The sequence below is a fragment of the Malurus melanocephalus genome, unplaced genomic scaffold (genome assembly GCF_030028575.1).
Source record: "Malurus melanocephalus ecotype Western Australia unplaced genomic scaffold, MMel_1.1 scaffold_114, whole genome shotgun sequence".
NCBI classification, from domain to species: domain Eukaryota; kingdom Metazoa; phylum Chordata; class Aves; order Passeriformes; family Maluridae; genus Malurus; species Malurus melanocephalus.
This window is the reverse complement of record NW_026623346.1, coordinates 1,722,605-1,742,655: the sequence shown is the minus strand read 5'-3', so window position 1 is coordinate 1,742,655 and position 20,051 is coordinate 1,722,605. Positions and strand designations below refer to the sequence as shown.

At 42.2% G+C, this 20,051-nt stretch overlaps 1 protein-coding gene across 1 annotated transcript; it reads right to left on the bottom strand.

Annotated features, from left to right (window-relative positions):
• Positions 1 to 8,429: 8,429 nt before the first annotated feature.
• WEE1 (WEE1 G2 checkpoint kinase) lies at positions 8,430 to 18,852 on the bottom strand. The gene is made up of 11 exons (XM_057369728.1): positions 18,167 to 18,852; positions 15,889 to 16,097; positions 15,398 to 15,464; positions 15,143 to 15,315; positions 14,144 to 14,265; positions 13,433 to 13,579; positions 12,939 to 13,034; positions 12,772 to 12,857; positions 12,506 to 12,676; positions 12,270 to 12,415; positions 8,430 to 9,806 (listed from the first exon to the last, which is right to left on the bottom strand). Exons 1-11 carry the CDS (start codon positions 18,722 to 18,724, stop codon positions 9,656 to 9,658), a joined length of 1,926 nt encoding a protein of 641 aa, XP_057225711.1. The 5' UTR covers positions 18,725 to 18,852; the 3' UTR covers positions 8,430 to 9,655.
• Between the last annotated feature and the right edge of the window lie 1,199 nt (positions 18,853 to 20,051).

The window sequence follows — 20,051 nt, the reverse complement described above, 5'->3', positions numbered from 1 at the left end:
CTGAGAAATAAGAGTCTTGGATGCAATATTTATTACAATTGATGGCAAAGCTCACCATTTTCTGTCAGTATTGAATCCACRTATCTTGTTCTGAACACTGTATGTGACCATCGTTTGCAGAACACAGCCCACAAGGTTTAATTTTCATGGATTTTAGGCAGAAACCTTAAGGTCCAAACTCAAACCACATAATCAACAAGAGGGATAAACAATTAACTTTTGCCCAATTTTAGTCTTCAGCCAATTGCATCATCAGAACAAAAGTACCACTCCAAGTGAAATAGTTCTAGCAGGTACAGTTTGGTGACTTTTTTGTACCAGGTTTATTGTGAGTCCAGTATGAAAGGCACTCAGATGCTTAAGTGGCACTCAGATGCTTAAGTGCCATTTATGTTGGCTGCAATAAATGGTATTTTATTGGAGAGAACAGTGTAGATAACCTTACATTCCTTCAGGAACCCTGGGCTGTGCAGTATCAGCCATGTCACGCARGTCCTGCCCATGGAAAAGTTACACCATTTTGGTCACTCAAGCTATCACAGGATTTTACAAGGAAACAGCTCTATCCATTATTACATACTGCCAAACATAAAGGATGTTCTCACCAAAACCCATTGCTGCCAGTTTCAGGTCCAGGACACGGCATGCAGAGGGTGTAATCACAGGTACCACATAGGAGGTGCCCTCRAACTCCTCTGGGACAAAAAGCCTGGGAAATTTGTCCCCTGTGGGCCTCGAGGCCAGGCTGGACAGACAGCACAGCTCAGCACGAGCTGGGAACTCCCAGGCCTAACTTGCACAGATCACTGATCCTCCAGGTACAACGGGCTTCTGGCCAGGACCAGGACAGATGAGCAGACAGCAAAGTCCACTGTGCTTGTAATTCCCATTGGTGATAATCTAGACTGGTTTTCTGTATGTGGTGAATAGGTAATTTTTATTCTTCAGAGATATCTTTTAGAGATGTTATAGCCTCCCAGTAGCACAGTCAATTGTCAAACACAACCTGCCTCATTCACTGAACAGATCCTAACAGCCTTTTCCCCTCTCTTTTTTCTTAATCTTCTTCTCCATAATTTACTCAGGACTTTGGAATCCACAACCAATTATTTATGGTTATTTTTCTCAAGATGGATAGTGTGAACTATATGATTAACATCCAAAATTATTTGGATTAAATTTCCTAATAAAACTGATTTGCTAACATTATGACTGCTAATATTAGAAACATCTGCCATCTTGAAATACATTAGCATTTCCCAAATTTGAACACGGCTATTCCATTTTAGAAGGAAAGAGACAACTTTYATATATGCAGGTAAGTTGGTAGCTGAGCACCCACAAGGTCACCAATAAACACAGAGCACCCTAATTAAAGTGCATTAAAATACAGTTAGATTCTGTGAAAAGTCACTGAAGAAAAGCAATTAATGTAGTTCACATATGAATCTTCTAATGGTAGGGACTTCATCTCTGCTTTGAACAGCGTYCAGAAATTTTTTGGCAGTTTGGATTTTTGGTAAAAACAATAGAGTGGAAAAATTAAATTGAAACAAAATGCCCAAATGTTGTAAAAATCAACAACAAAAAAACAACCAAAGACCTCCACAAAAAAAAAACCCACTAAAACCCGGTATGCTGCCTTTCATTTTCTCTTCATTCTTTTTGCTGGCATCTGTAATTTCTGATTTAAATGACATGCTAAAATCCTTTGCCAGAACAGGATTTGTTTTCCACTCAGAATATAAATAGTTATAAGTCACTAGGTTAGCAGTCCATGCTTAAATGTTTCATTAAAATGAGTGGTTTATACAAGTCTCAGCTGCTCCAGCACTTGGTAGGTTAATCAAAAGGATACTTACAAGTTATGCATAAATCCAGTACATTATTTTATATAGTCATACTCATATTTAAAATGGTTTTTATAGGATTGAACTAACAGGGCAAAACCAGTTAAAGTGAAGTTCATATGCAGACAAACTTGCTGTGAAATGAAACCTTTGTTTTTTTATACTTACCCAAAATAGCTTTAACAAAGTTATAGGACTAACTGCATCCGCACCCAAAGTGTGAGTTATTTTAAACAACCCTTCTATTTTGATGTGCTAGTCTGGATCTTTGCTTATCAAAGACTTCACATGCTGAACCTTKGAAGATAAGATTGAAGTGCAATCTATTAAACATTAATTAACAGCAATCACACTTAACCGAGAAACCCTTGATAGCACTACATAAACCCTAAATTGCTTACAGGGTACAAAAGCAAGTTCTGATGCAACTTCACATACTTCTGCTTTTCCTGAAAGTTGTCTGAGAGCTCAGCAACTTTATTTTAAATCTATGCTTATTCTAATTTTGTTTCCTCACCATAATTAAAAGCATGACTGAAGGGAGGGAAAACTGGCTCTGTCTCACAGAGTGACTCACAGTTTCAGGAAGGAGCTTTAGTTAGACCCTGCTGAGGCTCAGCCTTAAGGGGTCAATCACTTTTCTCTCAGTCCTCTTTGCAGAAGCTTAATTACTCCTTGTTAGCCAAATAATAAGTATTTGTCAGGGAAGTTCTAAACAGAGGAAAGATTACGCACTTGAACCGTTACTAATTTTGTTTTATGCCACTGAGTCAGTTAAACTGACATCAAGGAAAGAATTCCAGCACTTCAGTAACTCAGTTTTCTGCTCATTGTTAGCCCAGGGAAAATCTTCCCAGCCTTGGCTAGACCAGTCATTTTCATTCTCCATAGGAAAACTAAATGGAAGTAAACAGAAATTGAAGACCATTAAGCCAACTTTGCAGCAAACTGTGTTTCTAGTATATGCCGCTTCACGGAGATGTTTCAGTAGAAAATAAAAATGAAGCAAGTGCTTTATCATTTCTGAATAGACTACTCCTGCCATAAAACATGTCAAGTAAACCTTGGGAAAGAGCATAAAATACAGTAAATATATATGTGACTATACCATGACCCAATCTTCAAGCCTTCTGAGGAATTTGGTTTTTTCTGTTATTTTAAAACACTTTAGTTGTTTTAGGTGAAACAGGAAGCAGCATTAGATGCTGAATCAGAACTGCAGTTCAGTCTCTTCTAAAAAAAAAAAAAAAAAAAAGTATTTTCCATTCACTTCTAAGATTTCCAGAGCAATCGTTAAAAGGATTACAGCAAGCTACATCTATTTCACTACAGTTTTCTGATATTTATACACATGTACCCAGTACATGCATTTTGTATCTAAACTTAACAAAACAAATATAATGAAGGGATAAAACATTAGGTTACCTTTCAGTTCCACTGTGGTAACACACATCTTAGTCTGCACTTTCAGCTGATAAGGTATTTTACACAGTCACAGAACTCACCACRGAACAGAATACCACAGGTACCTCTCCTGCAGAGAGAGGAAATTCAATCCCATGTGTGCTGCAGTAACCATCTGATACCATTTTTGGGATGGAAAATGGAAAGAGAAATAGTCAATGGAAAAAGCCATTCAAGCAGGGTCAATGTAGAGGATAGTCAATCACAATAATGGAATCTTTCAGGTTTGAAAAGACCTCCAGTATCATTGGGCCCACCTGCTAACCCAGCACAACCCACGCGCTAAGGTGTACATCAAATATATGGAGAGATTCTGCCCTGAACATCTCAGCACATGATTAGATGAGAGTGAAAAGAGGCAAGAGCAAAGAGCTGCAGAGGCAGAAACATCACCTGAGCTTGGTGAGACTACTAAAAGCTAGCAATAGCAGGTGTTTCTTGTATCCCCCCATCCCTCTCCTGCAAAACACCTTGCTTAAAATACTTCATTAATGGCCTTCTGCTCTTTGTAAATCAGTGGATGAACAAGATCTCCCTCAGGATGCAAGCTGAACACATGGAATCTTCCCGTGTATAAATCGTAATTCAGCAACGGCAGCAGGTTTTATGTCCATTAGCCCCCTTGTCTGGCAGGGGGGGATATACAGATCATTAATCAGTCAGGCCACTTAGTCTGCTTTCATCATAGATCAAAGAGAAATCAGTTTAGACTAGGATGATAACTCAGATGTCATGCTAAGTGCTGATATTGTCTATTATAAGGGAGTCAAATGACTGGCAAAAGGGAAGATCTTTGAAACCAATGCTTGAGATTTTTCAGGACTATCCAGAATCTCAAGTTTGTTTTTAGGCATGGACAACCATAGATCTCTGACCAACATGTTAAACAATAATAAATTGCTTCCTGTTTAATTAGGCACAGCAATATTCTCTCCTCAGGGCACCTCCCTTTCCCCTAGCCTAATCCCATTATACTTTGGGAAAATAGAATCTTCGTCCGTTTTCAACTGTTCAGACAGAAGCAGGACCTCTATTTCCTGAGAGCTCTCCTGCCCAGTTTCTTCCTGCTTTCTCCATGTTGCATTTCTAGAGCTGAGAACCTTCAGTCAGCTCAACAGTGTTCCCTCAGAGAGTTTCCAGGCTTCACTGGAGGAAGGCAGGGCTCAGGCAGGGCACAGCCCCACTTTTGATTCTTGCTGGTCATGTTCATACCCAGCTCCAGCAGGGGTCCATAGGTATTGATAAACACAGGTTTATCAAACACATGCACACGCTACAGCCAAGCCACACACACGGGCACATCATGAGGGTGCTTCCTCCAAGCCCACACAACTGATGGGGGGACTGGGGATGAACAARTTGAAAGGCACTTACCTGAGCTGCTGCTGGCAAGGTTGCTCAGTCACTGCTGCAGAACAAGGTAATGGTTTCTAACAATCAGGGTCAGGTGTCATACCAGCACACAAACACCTCAAAGACAAAAATTCAGTTAACACAATTAACACAGTTAACAATTTTGTCCAGCAGGTGCTGCTGGAGACTACAAAACATGTTCAGACAAGATCCAGCTGGCCAGCTTTTGGGAGGGCATCAAGCACATGGTGCTCCCCTGCTCCAGATCAGCAAGGACAGGATGCCTAAATATACTTCTAGTTAGATCTTTTCAGTGTTATAGTCTAAAGTACTGCAAGCTATGTCATTGAAATCCCACTTTGGCATATATAAGCAGTGCCTAACTCAATTTCTAAGTGGAGGTAAAGCTTGACTGTAACCTTATAAATAAGCCAAGTTGAAAGCATGCTTTCCAGGTTTACATTTTAGTAAGTCAAATCCATTCCAACTAACAGGGCAACAGGATACTTGGAACAAAAATGAACAAAAACCATCAAAAAAGCCTAGACAACTGCTGTGTGTTGATAGCTTAACAAAAACACAAAGATGGCCCCAAATGTATTTTGACATACTGCATGAAATTCTATTTATGCCATTGTTTGAACACCAGATGTCACTCAATATTTTTCTAAGTATAGCATTTATGATTCAATTAAATAATTTAGCTTGCAAACACATCAGTATTTCTACAGACAATGGAAAGCTTTGATTACCAAGATGAATTATTCAAAAAGTGAATCAATCCTTGATACTTGAAATTAATTTTTCAGTGTTAAGTGGTGTTGTGTCTTTACAGGAAACTGAATCTGTAAGAGCTTTAGTCCATCACAGCAGCCAGATTTTGGGCACAAGACGCCAGAAGATTGAGCAAGAGCACACAGGTCGTGTGGGCCAGAAATGTATCATTAGAAGAAGCAGAAGACAAAGGAGCAGCCAAATGTCTAGAGAAGAGGGGCTATTAAATAAAGCAAATATAAAAATACTTGAAAGCAGGTGAATTCTTCATGAAGACGTCATCTGATAAAAAAATATAAGCTACTATGTTACATCATTATTGGAAATTTAACCTAAATTAATTCACATTTATCACCCAACTCTGATGCCTGCTCCTTAAATTGAGATAAAGCCTTCCTCTTAAAGTGCTGAAGCTCATTCTGTTACATCGTGCTTGGTAGAATTTTTTCAGCTAACATCCAACTCCACTTTTTTGTGAGAGGTGAATGGCTTCTTCTTCCACCCAGAAAGGCAACTTGGCCAAATTTGTCCATAGTCAGGCAAGTCCTGTTTTTGCAATAAATTTGTAAGCTACCAAAATTACTGTAAGATTCTTCCTATTAAAAAAAGAAAACCCCTTCAATGACAGTAAAATAAATACCACTTCTTACTCMGTAAGCATCTGGATCATGAATCACTGGATGCTGGGAATATTCATGGGAAGCATTAACACACACTTCCCAAATTCTCTGCTTCTTCCCACTAGCCACCACTGCAGCCAGGATCCACTGCCTCACCATTGGCACCAGGAAAGCTCATGAAATTTTGAGATAAAATGTCACCATTCTTAGTGGTCCCATAAACTACTTTAAAACACTGAAACATCTTTTAAAATACTGGCCTTGGCACACAGGAAAAAGTTAAAACATCTGAAGTCACTTCAGTCACATCATTTAATCTGGGCAGACAAAACCTGTGATGAGCACTAGAACAGACCTAGAGAATTCTTTAGGTTGGAAAATACCCTTAAAATCATGGAGTCCAACTGTGAATCCAGCACTGCCAAGTCCACCACTCAACCATGTCCCTAAGTGCCACATCCACACAGCTTTTATATAACCCCAGGGATGGTGACACCACCACTTCCCTGGGCAGCCCGTTCCAATGCTTGGCAACTGTTTCAGTGAAGAAATGTCTCCTAACATCCCACATAAACCTCTCCTGGCACAACTGGCTGTTTCCTCTTGTCCTATCTCTTGTTACTTGGGAGAAGACCTTCACCTGGCTACAATCTCTCTTCAGGCAGTTATAGAGAGTGACAAGGTCTCTCCTGAGCCTTCCTTTCTCCAGACTAAACACCCCCTGCTCCCTCAGCCGCTCATCAGATTTGTGCTCCAGACCCTTCCCCAGCTCTGTWGCCCTTCTGTGGACTCGCTCCAGCCCCTCAGTCTCCTTCCTGAATGGAGGGGTTCAGAACTGGACACAGCATTCCAGGTGTGGCCTCCTTAGAGCCCAGCACAGGGGGACAATCCCTGCCCTGGTCCTCCTGGCCACTCTATTACTGGTACAACCCAGGTGCCACTGGCTTTCTTGGCCACCTGGGCACACTCTGGCTCAGGTTCAGCTGCTGTCAGCAGCACCCCCAGGTCCTCTTACACTGGGCAGCTTTCCATCCACTGCTCCCAGCCTGTGGTGCACCATGGGCTTGTTGTGACCCAGGGACAGGACCCTGCACTTCGCCTCATTGAACCTCCTGTAGATGTGTCCTCAACCCATGGATCCAGCTTGTCCTGATCCCTCTGCAGAGCCTTCCTGCCCTGCAGACTATCACTCCTGCACAACTTGATGTCATTTGCAAACTGAGGGAGCTCTCCAGATCATTGATAAAGACATTAAACAGGACTGGGCTCTGCACAGGTCCCTAGGGAACAGCACCGGTGACTGCCCCAGTGGGATGTGGCACAATCCACCACTCGTCTTTTGTCCAGCCATGAGCACAGCTCTCCAAGCCCACAGCATGGATTGTTTGTTTGCACAGCAATCCCACTGCTGTTACAGGCCTCTGAAAATGGGTGATGCAGGTGCAGAGGAACTATCACAGGTAGAATAAGGATTTTTTTCACTATAGAGAAACAAAAGCTTAAATTCATTAGTCCTCCACCAATTAGTATTTCTGACTGTTTAGAAGTATGCTTAGGTAAAGGTCTCAATGTAGAGGAACATTAAGATACTGCAACAAACCTATATATTTTAARTTCTCACAAACAAGACAGGGCTATCATATAAAGTAAAAATTAAAGGTATTCCAGGGTACCAATTTTAACTGATAATTGTATATTCAATTAATATAAAGTTAAACCAAACCTCTGAATTTCACTGTCATATACAAATAGAACTGAAAACTCTTACTTAGCAGTTATTCTTTTCCTAATTGCAAAGCTCAATTTTATGACAGTCCATTCAATTCAAATACAGCTTCTGAGTCACCTGTGGCTGTAACACAAGGTAAAAACTTTCACAACAGAGTGATATATTAAGCCTTCATTTACTGTGTTTCTCTTTACATCTGCCTCTGTATCACAGAACATGCCATTATGTGTTCTAAACTATTCCAACTCCTCCCAACTTCTAAATAAGCAGTTGTCTTCCCATTCTTAGCAGTTCCCGAGTTGTCTTCCTTACCTCAGACCCAGGTCTTTCTTCACATACTTTGTATTCTTCCATCTTCAGTCATGGGTTCCACTTCTTCCAGGGGTTTCATCTTTCCCTGTGCAATAGCATTCCTGAGGCTGCAGAGAACAGACTGCTTTGGACACGAACACACCAACTAGGGTGCTTCTCCTAACTATCAGCAATATCTTATGTCTTATTTCAGTCCCACTCTTATGAGAGGGAATCACAAGCATTAGGCATGAGTGGGAAGCAGATCTCATCAGGACTTGCTATAGTATATTCCCGACTCAGTATCTTATTTCCATAACTACTAAGTTAAATAAGTGTTAGACAATATTAAACAAACAGAACTTTTAACTTTAATATTCAAATCCAACACTAGTAAGAACAAATAGAGCACAAAAGGGAAACATTGTTTTAAGTAAAATGAATGAAGAGACAAGACAGCAATTAGAACAGTTCTGCCAGCCTAGGTTCAATATCAACACCAGTTCCATGGCCACATTCTGTTCCACATTTTGGAACTTCCAACTGAATAGTTAAGCTGTGTCTGTTGGCATCCCAGACTGCAGTTTCAGTATAGTACACTATAAGCATGATCAAACCTATCAACATAAACAATGAAAAACAACCTGAACACACTATGTAACTATTTACAAGTATTCCAACATAAAAAAATCAAACATACAATAGCCTCAAGAATGGGCAACTGAAGAAAATATGAACATTCAGAGAACCTTATCAGAAAGAATAACAAAACATCAATAGCAAAGACATTAACAATTGCACTACACTAATACAGAGTCCAAATATTAAATTGGTGCATTTTTTCACAATGCACTAGCTTTGAGAGAAAAATGCTGCCCTCACTAAAATGCAGCTTATATTTGTTTCACTTAATTGCTTTAACAAGAAGCCTATTAACACAATAATGATTGTTTTAATGCTACAGTTTACAGCAAGGACATTGAACTAAAAATAGCAGCAGTTCCACATGGCACTTAATTCCACAGGTTCCTAAGCTGTGGTTTATGCAATGCCTACAAAGTGCTCCCAGTTGAATACACAAATAAAATTCACAACAAAACTCTACCTGACATCAGGTATGTTGACTGTAGGTGGCCTTAAAGCCTGTCTTTCAAAATTTATTCCCCTCTGCTCCAAAAAAAAAAAAAAAAATTAACTATCAAAGTAAGGCCCCCTCCCTCCTTCTTAAAAGATTAGGGATATTGCTTCTTATTACAATGCTGTAACACTACAAAGCAGCACACCACTATAGTGGTTAACCCTGGGACAACGTAACATCTAACAGTGTAACCGAAAGGTGTATGGAATAACATCCAGGATCCTTGACAGACAGGAGAGTAACCGAGTCCATTAACTCAAAAGGTTAATACAAAATCAGCCACAGAGTACAAGTAAAAACCCAGAAGCAATAGCTGTAAAACTGGTGATACTGRTCACAGACGTGAAACCAGGAATTGAAGGCTTCCTTCAGTTCCTCAGGCTTCAGTCCAGCAGAGATGCTACGGCCATCTCTGCAGTCCTTCCAGACTCCACAGTTAGTATATGGTAAGACTCAGGGAGCGGTTCATTTTCTTCCCAATGAGCCGGGATGGTCTGTTTTGTGTGGTCGATCTCGTTGTCATTCTGTCAGTGAACAGCGCTCGCTCCTCAGCTGCAGCCTTCGCCATCTGGGCCTTCTTCAGCTCTCTGTAAGACAGGGACAGTGTCACCCCAGCAGCCCCCCAAGGACCATGGGCTAATCACAGCAAGAGACAGCAAACCAACTACAGCAGATCACAACTCAAGACTTAAGGTCAATTTTAGGTCATTCTGAGATGGTTAATTTGCATCCACCTGTTTCCAACCCAGAGGGCAGCGGTGGGATGCTCATTACTTGTCTAGATGTTCTTTCTTTAGAAAAGCAAGGGAAGGAAATGAAAAATTCACACAACTCAGATTCTGAAATCCAGTCTGTTATAAGCAGCTCAACACTTCAATTACCAGGACACAGTAGGGTGCTGTTTACTTCCCAGCACACGGCATGTGCTAAGGCAGAGCTCTTTACTGAGGTTTGCTCAAAGGAAGCATGTTCAGCCACACCTGATCTTCTGTGGGAGACTCCAACACACACTTAGATGAACAGAGTTGTTGGCAACAGACAACTCAGGAATCATCCTTTCCCTTTTGCATACCCACATCAAAAGCTTATCACCGCCTCCATGTTTTTTGCCTAACAAAAATGTGAGCCTGCGAGGCAGAGTCACTGAAGGTAGCACAGGCCATTGCCCCTGGGCAACATTCCACCAATTATTCTGTTTCACGAAACTACCAATACCCAGTCTGAGGACAAAGTTAAATCAAATGCAGGATAAAACTAYAAAATAGTCCAACTAAAGAGAAAAGCTATCTTTATAAAAGGTTTCCCCCTTTTGCTTTTCTCCTTCCCTCAAATACTGACATATAGCTAACTTTAAGCCTTCTCCCATACTCTATTCCTTCCACTATCACAAATTATCCAAAGAACTTTACAAATACTAGGTCTTATAGTAATYTCATTTTACATCTGGGTGAAAAGCAAAATCAAATTTTAAAAGCTTGCTGTATATTGGTGTGGGTGTATTCAGTTTTAAGCGACGTATTTTAGTTTATTAAGGAAGTCCCGTTCTTTTAAGAAAAGTATTACTCATTAACACGCGCGCCCCATCTAATCACCCCCACATTATCACTGTGTCAGTTCACTGCAAGAAAATGCAACCAATTTTCCGTCCTATTCCTTGTGAACACCAGTGACAAATACACACATGTGCTTGCCCTACCACCACACCATTACCAGGAAATTAAGTTTTACAATATCCTTCCACTCTTCCCTAGAAATCTTGAACTCTTGCCTAGAAATCTTGAAGAGGACAACACAGTAGAAAAGCTGAGTTGCCTTAAAAGGATTATTTTCACTAAAGATGACTTACATACAGAAGGATTTAAAATGTTTCAAATGCAGAAATTTAAGAAAAAACAAACCCAAAATAAACCACACCTTTTCCCCCCACCAAATAACTCCCTGAAGCATTTTATGGAACATTATGCTACACAACATTAAAAATTACTGTGGCTAAACATTCTTTCTAAATCATTCCTGGACTTACAAGGAATGTATCCTTCTTGTTGCCAGGTCAGGAGGAGACTTCCCAAAACACTAGCTTTGGCATTTTCTCTTTTAAGTGATACCAAAATATGTTGTCTTTATATATGCAAGAAACATACATCAGCAAATCTGGCCTTTAACAGACATGAACGGTCTGATTATTCTTTCAGTGTAATTCATAATATTATGAAGATAACCATCTAATTAGCACATCTGGCTGTGGTCAGACTAGCAATGGCAAGACAAGAAGGTAACAATGGGGTGAACCTGAACATGAAAGTAACATCTTCATTCAAGACAAACCACTCAGAAAGAAATCAGTGTTGTATAGTCCCTCGTAAAAGCCTGCCTCTTATGCATAACTCATGCAAAGATTACTGTAGTGAAAGAGTCAGACAGCTGCTTATAAATTTACTAACTCTTTCCCTGCAACTTAAGCAGAAATCAGACTTTCCTAAAGGCAATCTCTTCTTCCAAGCTTTAATTCAGAATTGAGCGTTCGAACAATGGGCAGGACAAGATAGCCTTTTGATACAAATGATTCTCTGGTGACCCAAAAACAGTGCTGTGTACAGGTCAAATTAGTCCTGTAACATTCCTGATGTGCCATTTCATTCAAGTTCAAAATACATCATTTAAATAATGTTTTCCAACATGTTTCAATGCACAAATTACCTAGGAAAACACAGACTCAGATCATATAGAGATGTAAGTTAGGCTACACCTGTCACAAAAGTGTGCACTCTCCTGAAACATTTTTTTAAAACCATAACATTTTGTATGCCTTGAATAATAATARGGCTGTTGAGATTCTCTTGGAGTGTTCAAGCAGCTCTTTCTGTGGAGAAAGTTCCTTTTAAAGTTCCATGACCCACTTTGCACTCTCAGGTACGCACATGCATACAGATTTGTGGATCTCACACACTAACAAGGACACTCCTGTTTTATCATCATTTCATTTCATTGTCAGGTGGAAGAAAACCTATTAGAAACGAAGTCCTGTTGAAGGACCCCAAAGACCTACTTACTTCTGCAAGAGCGAGTTCTTGAATTTTTCAGCATTCAGCTCTATCCGGAGCTGCTCTGCGCTCTTTTTTGCAGCAGAGAGAAGCACTGAATGCTTCACCAGTGCCACAGCTGAAGGCCTTTTCTCAGGATCAGGATTAATCATAACCTTGRGAAAAAGAAAACAAGGCATTCTTATTAAGACCAACAAGACAATAAATTACACTTACCAGCGAGCCACTAGTAGGAGAGTTCTTACTTTTAGTAAGTCTAGTAATTCTTGAGAAAGCACTTGTGGTAGTCTGGGTAATTTTCCTTTCCGAATTTCATGCCATTGGTCCCCATTAGTTGGAAGTGGTTCAGCCCCAGCAGCACAGACAACAGTCAGTGCGAGAGCAAAAATATCTGCTTTCGGCAAATGAGTGTAGTTCTTGAAAAGAAAAAGMAAAAATTAATTAACCATTTTTTCTAAAGGAAACAGCATGCAGGACTAACATCACCGTTTCTCGCAAGCAGAGCAGTTACCTCTTGTAGGACTTCATTTGCAAGGAAACGGCTGTCACCTTCTTCCACTTGAGGACTAGAGACTCGAGTTACATGGCCTAGGTCACCTGCAAAGAGAAAAGAAAGTTACTTTTCAGAAGACAACGAGATGATACAATTCTTTAGAGCACAAGTGTGCTGCTTCTCACCTATTTTAAATATGACTCTATCAGATGACCAGTCATCATCATCGCCTTCCTCTAAAGTTATACTTGGGACCGATGTCCTAGATATGAAAATATTACCTGAAAAAGAGCAGAATTGTTAAATATTTCTGTACCATTTCTACTTGACCTAGTTTCACTACAGTTTGCTTCAGCCATGCAATGGTTTTATTTGTATATATACCCTATTCAAAGAGTTAAAAGCTATTGCTGCCTCGCTGTGGCCCCTCTGCTGGGAAGGCAGCCAAGTGTTATGCAAGTAGAGTCAATTACACAAAAAGGACCCAAGATAAACTCAACAGTTTAAGTCTGCTAGCCAATTTTATAACTGACATCTTTGTGCTCCTATTCAGAACTTCAGGAAAGAATTTACAGTTAGCAAGGTGTGGCTAACTGTGTTCATTTTTCAGATTAAATGAACAGCAGATTAAATGAACCGAGGGAGTTATCAATACAGAGTAAAGCAGCTACAAACTTACTAGGTTTGATATCCATGTGTACCAGGGACATTGAATGAATGTACTTTAAACCTCGAGCCACTTGAAGCAGCAGGTCCTTCAGTTCTGGTTCAGTAAAATAACGCATATTCCTGTAGTTTTCACTTATGGCATCTGCTAAACTGCCACCTAAAACATTAAAGAAAACAACTTATTTCTTTACATCAAACTGTTGACAAGGTAATGACAAGTAGCTCCCAAAATTAAGTGAATATATCACAAAGAACTTGCTGGCAATATACAGTAAGTGTAAAATCTAGTGCTGTATCCACCCTTTTTAGCCTTGTAATATAATTAAATTCTTTTCTACTGTAGTTGGCACACAAACTAACAGGATATCAATACAAGGGAAAAGGCTTCTTTGTCTCTTCCAAATCTCTGGCAGCACATCAACAATTGCAAAATGCTTCAGAAATCAGGTTTAGTCTCCTTTTTTCACGGAAACTCTAGCAATTTTCTCTATTCCAGCTTGTACTCTTGCATAGAAGAACAATTCTGCTGCTCAGAAACACTACACTGTAATTCCAATATGCTTGGTCTGCAACTTTGCAGTTTTAGCTTCAAACATCTGATACACATTCTCCAATAGAAAGGAATATCAGACACTTGAGAGAAAGATGGCATGASCTATGGGTAATCAATTCCTAAATAGCGTTAAGAACTTGTAGGCACCTGTATGTTGTCTTTACTTACCATTGCAATATTCATTCTGTATGAGCATGTGATCATCTTCTGCCCATGCAGAGTAGTACCTTACTACATGAGAATGTTGTCCCAGAACTGCATGTGCATAGACCTCTCTTAAAGCATTCTGCCTGTTAATCACAAAAAAATTACAGCATAAGTGAGTATTGGGAGGTGAAATTAGTACAATTCCTTATTACAGTACATATTTCTAATAAAAATCTTCATATTCAGTTCTGTGGCACTAAAAGGTGGATTTGTACTTATACCCAAATGGCTAAAATAATTTACTTTATATTGAAAGAATTAGTATATGGAACATCGAGAAAACAGAGTTTAGTGTGGATAATTCTTCAGGGAGCCGCCACTTCCATTATATACTTGCCAGCCAGTAGCAATAGCAAATTTTGTGATGCATGACTGAAGTTTTAGGGTAAAAATAAAAGTGATCATAAGCCAAGAGTTTCACTGAACTCAATATTCCTAACTTCTTGTGTCTAAGTCTGCTACACCATTTTGTGCAACTCCAGCCTATGGGGTTTTCCATTATAACTATTTGAACAGTGTGGGGAAACGTCAGGAATCACAGGCTCATTCACAAATGCTAAAAAATACCCCCCAAACTGACTTAACCCATCGTTATGTCACTCATGCTAACAAGGATGAGGACTTAGTAGGGAACAGTGCTTTCCTTTTATCTCTCAAAGAATCACCTTTGCAAGGAAGCATTATTGTCACTTTGAGAACAATCTGTTTCCACACAGAATATTGGGACAAACATCTGGCAGGAGAGAGGCCAATTAGCCTTTTCTCCACAGTACTGCACAGTATCTGGGGTGTGGGTGGGGAAGGGAAAAAGTACCTTCAAAATTGCATCTGTTTTACATTTAATCCATGTTTGTTTTATATTTTCTCTTAAATGCTTTCTCTAGACACCAATACAAAGAGCCATGTGAAGAAGAAACACCAAAAGGAGGCTTATAAGCCTTAAGAGCAGGTAGTACTCACTCATCCACTGAGCCAGCCAAGGGTTTCTTAGATCTTTTTATTGCATAGATGCAGCCATCTAATCTCTTCACACATTTAAATACGGAACCGAATTCCCCAGATCCGATCTTCTCCAACTCATGGAATTCGGTTGCATACCGTGACTTCATGTTACTTTCTGTTATTGTTATTCTCTGCAAAGATTACCAAAGATATATTTAGATCTGCAGATACACAAACTCCTAAAATTAGTATCAAGTTCTAAAGATTAAATACCTTTGCAGGTCTCATGGTCTCCTCTTCAGGCTCACCATCACTTGGCTCCATGTCCTCTCCACAAGAGCTAAAATTCACACCAGAAATGACATGGTTTCAGTAAACTTGTAAACACATTACTTGTAAACTTCAGTAAACATCTGTAAACACAAACCTATAAAGATGCTGTGCTAATATATTTGTAATTTCTTTCCTCACATTTCACACAAGTATTTAAAGCATTTTTTTCCTCCTCAAGAAAAGACTGTGCATGGCCCATTCCATGAGACACAGCCTAGTTTATCCTCTCTGTATATTAATCAAAAGATCTAGTGCTAAATAATTACTTCATTATATCATGCACCTCAAAGCACATATTTTAAGAGCTGTATTATACCTTGCTAACAATCTGCAAGCAAAAACACTTTCTCAGAAGCCATTTGTAACAAAATTTTTGCAGCCAAAAGTAGTTCTAAATACCAGCTTAACAAAGAAAGCTACAAGTCACTCACTCATTCCAGTGTATCCTCTTCCTCCTACGACATTTGCCTTCAGAATTGTGAAGGAACATGGAATCGGGAGTGAAGGGATTGATGTTCACATGAGGTGTTTGTCTAAAATCTTCTTCTTGCTTCTCAGATTTCCCAACATTCATAAATAGCGAGCCCCCTCGAAGTTTGACTGAGCTGGAGCCTAAACCTTGTGCTTTAGAAAGCAAACTCTATATTAAAAAAAAAAAAAAAAAGAAAAAAAAGACATTTATAGCCTTGATATTGCCTTAGACATAAAACAGTCAGATCATGCTTGAAGCCAACATTACAATATTGTCTAATTAAAGTCAGCATCAATTGTTTAAATATCTGCATTTCCAACAAAAATAATTTTTAAGAAACTATTATGCTTTGTAATCTACACAGAAACAGTTTAAGTAAACCAGTATTAAACTATTTTTCAAAAGACAAGAAAAATGATAAYGATGAGAGTAATCTTTTTCTGTCTATCATCGCTTAAACTTATTGGACAAATCTTTTCCCATTAAATGAACACAGATGAAACCTAAGGAAGATCCTGTACTGTATCACTACGATTTCCACATGCATAATGTAGGAGTTAGATCAGACAGGAAATAATCTTTGGTTTCTAGAAATTTAGGTGACAATCTTAAAAAATTAGAAAATGCAACATGTAATATTGATGCACAGGTGCATCTTCTTGAGCCTACAAAAAATTGTTCAAGAATTGACGGTATGGCTGCACTGTCAGTTAAATATTCAAAACTGATCTTTTGGGTGGTAATTTGCCAGACCAGGCATTTTCCAGGCACATGATGAAACCTCTCCCACTTACACTTGGAAGTCTGCACCTCAATCCCCTTCATCCTAGTGAGGATGCCAATGACTGGATTACAAGCAGGAGTATCACCTTATCCTAACAACACCCTTCAAAATAAACATTTGACACAACTAAAGCCTACACAACAATAGGGAAGAACGCTCAGAACATGGGAATTTCAAACGCAATCCTCAAATCTGCCCCAGATGGAAGACCTTTAACTCACTCTGCATCTCAGGACACGTTTCTGTACTTGCACTGGATACCTGAACCAACTGATTTTTCCAAAGATAACCCCTCCAAGATAACCTATGCAAAATCTGGGCACCTAATCTAGGAATACTGCTGAAATGTTCTGTTAAAAACGTGTTTTTAGTATCACTTTCCACCAATCGTTTGCATCTCTGAAGCATCTGCTCCTGACAAGGTATAGAATCTCACTAATTTTACCTTTTTGAAACTCGAACCACTGATTTCTACCATTTAAACCTCACGGGAGATGGAAGCTATAGAAAACCAATTAACAAGGTTGCCTTCCTCGCACCTTAAGTCAGTTGTTTTCCATCTATAGTCTATAGACCCCAAGGAGATTATCCCTGGGGATTATCCCAGGATTACTTCTAAAGGGCTATATGAAAAGTAATGAAGAAAGGAAGCCAATTATCACTAGATTTAAATTCACTATACGGGGTTTAACACAGCATCGAGTTCAAAAGTTGAAATGTCCTTTAAAAGTCTGTTATTGACAAAGTTAAGAGCTACCCATCTATCCCTCTAAGCTTTGGAATACACCAGTTTAACAGCATCGACTACTCAAACAGCCTTTTACGTTTGATGCACGATTGCAGACACTGAATCAGCGCTGGCACAAGGCACCACGATAGCAACAGTACAACCCAGGATCACAGAATCCATTAGGCTGGAAAAGCCCTCTGACATCATCGAGCCCAGCCTATGACCCAACACCACCGTGTCACTCAGACCACGGCACTGAACGCCAGCTCCGCTCTTTCCTTCAACACCTTCAGGGACGGTGACTCCACCACCTCCCTGGGCAGTAAATACCTACGTCTGATCACCCTTCCTGCGAAGAAATTCGTCCTAGGACGTGCCAGTTCACCGAGAGACACGCAAGAGCAAACCTCCAAGTCGAGCTTTAACTTTCTGGCTACACCCCTACCAACGCTCACTCATCAGCAAAGCACTTACTTCATGGGTTTTAATACTCCAGGCTCGCACTTTTTAAATGTATTTTCGAGAAAACAATGCCAAACCCAGAAAACTTTTTGGTTTACATTCTAACCAATATTCTAATACATGAGTAAGCGGCTCGCCCCGTGCCCGTGTCCCGTCGGGTCGGCGGCACCGCCCCGTCCCCGCCCCGCCCGGAGCCCCCGGCGCGATCCCCCCGCCGTTACATAACGGACCGGCCGGGCCGAGCCCCCGCCCCGGGCTCACCTTGGGTGTGTGCGGCGTGTCGAACAGGCGCAGCTTGCGGAGGGTCTTGTGCGGCGGCGTGCCCGGATAGTCGGGCAGCGGCGAGCCGCGCTCCTCGCCCCGCGCCCCCCGGTACCCGCTGGCCGCGGGGTGTGGCGGGGAGCGCTCGCAGCAGCGCCGGCCCTTGTGCGGGGCCAGCGGCGAAGGCGAGTCGAGTAAGAAATAGGCTCCGGGCGACTTGACCGGCGAGGAGCCGAAGCCCTCCTCCTCCCACGAGTCTCCCTCGTCCGGTAGCGGCGCCGCCGCCGGCTCCATCTCCTCCTCCTCCAGCAGGGGCGGGTCGCTCCGCTTCGGGGTGCGCGCGGCCGAGAGCGGCGAATCCGCCTCCTGGAACGCCGAGTCCTCACCGGTGCTGTTGGCGCTGCTGGTGCCGCAGCCTTCCTCCTCCTCCTCTTCCTCCTCCTCCTCGCAGTCGCTGTGGCCGCTCAGGAACAGCAGCTTCTGCCGGATCGGGGCCGCCGCTCGCCGGGCCGAGACGCGCCGCGGCGGCGCCGTCCGCTGCAAACTGAGGAAGCTCATGGCGGCCCGGCCGCTCCCGCTGCGCTGCCCGCGCTCCGCTCGCGTGCGCCGCCGGTTCGGCTCGTGCTGCCCGCGAACGGCCCCACCGCGCGCCGTTCGGACTCCGCGGCTTTCCCGCGACCGTTGGTCACGTGCCGCGCACGCCGGCCAATCGCACCCGCCCACCGGGTTTGAAAACACGGCGCGCGGGGGCGGGGCCGACGGCGGTCCCGTCACGGGCCGCTTTGGCGCGAGCGGTGGGGCGGGGCCGGGGCCAGGGCGGGGCCCGGCCCCGAGGCGGCCGCGCGGACGTGTCCGCCCGTGAGGCGCGCGCCCGGCGCCATTTTATCCCGGGTCGGCCCCGCCCGGGCAGTGGAAACCGCCGGGCGGCGATGGTCAGGGAGCGCCGGGATCGCCGTGGGGACAGCGCCCTGCCTAGCCCGGAGAACTCCGGGACACTGCGGCGCCCTGCCAGGATGGCGCTCCCCTGGAAAGTGGTCTTGCTCCCATTGAACTGAGCACTCAAAAATCTCCATAATAATAATATTACAGTATTTAATGTATAACAGTAATATAATAACAGCATCCTCTGCGCCAGTTAAAGTCTTCGTTTTGTTTTTTTTTTTTTTAAGCGCAACCAAAGAACTGTATTTCCATTGACTCGATGCACGTGGTTTAAAGTGCAGTCAAGCAGGCGCCTCAGAACAGCCCGTGTTTACTCCTGTAAGACGCTTCCAAGGGGACTCAGTCCCCGCACAGCAAAGGCAATGGATGCTGCATGCTGTTTTTCAGACGCATCTCCGTACAGGTGCCACCACTGTGTCTTGGCTTCTCTCGTCTGGTAACGCCCAACCAATAAACCTGCCCTCTCTCTCGTGAACCAAATCGCCTTAAGAGAACATCCTCCTTGGGTAACAAAGCGTTTTATTCCCCAGCCCCATTAGTCCCAGCCCACAGAACCCACATAAACTCTGCTCCCGATGGCTGTTTGGGCACGCACCCCACGCCCCGGACAGACAGGCAGTGCCAGGATTCACTTCTCAGGGCCGAGCACACGGCAATACTCAGACCCCGAAGCACAGCCCCTGCCCGGCCTCCTCCCCAAAGCTCCCCCTCCTTGCCCGGCAGACAAATCCTCATGTGCTGCCCATAGCACACTCCTACGAGAGCGGTGCCTCGGACCCAAAGGGATGTCAGTGTCCTGTACTCCACTTCTGATAGCAACCCCCCCTTTTTTAACCTCTTCTGTCTGAAAATCTCTTTGCAGAGAGCTGTCCTGTTTTTCAGGACAAGTAGAGATGAGCCACAGGAACACAAGTTTTGAGATTTGTATTTTGGAGAAAACTGA

Bases quoted from the DNA above. Each gene is read 5' to 3' on its own strand.
- WEE1 (XM_057369728.1), bottom strand. From the start codon at position 18,724: ATGAGCTTCCTCAGTTTGCAGCGGACGGCGCCGCCGCGGCGCGTCTCG. The intron at 13,580-14,143 runs GTAAGTAAAGAC...TTAATGTTTTAG, and splicing joins ACAGAATGAATATTGCAATG to GTGGCAGTTTAGCAGATGCC. The intron at 12,858-12,938 runs GTGAGAAGCAGC...TTCTCTTTGCAG, and splicing joins TAGAGTCATATTTAAAATAG to GTGACCTAGGCCATGTAACT.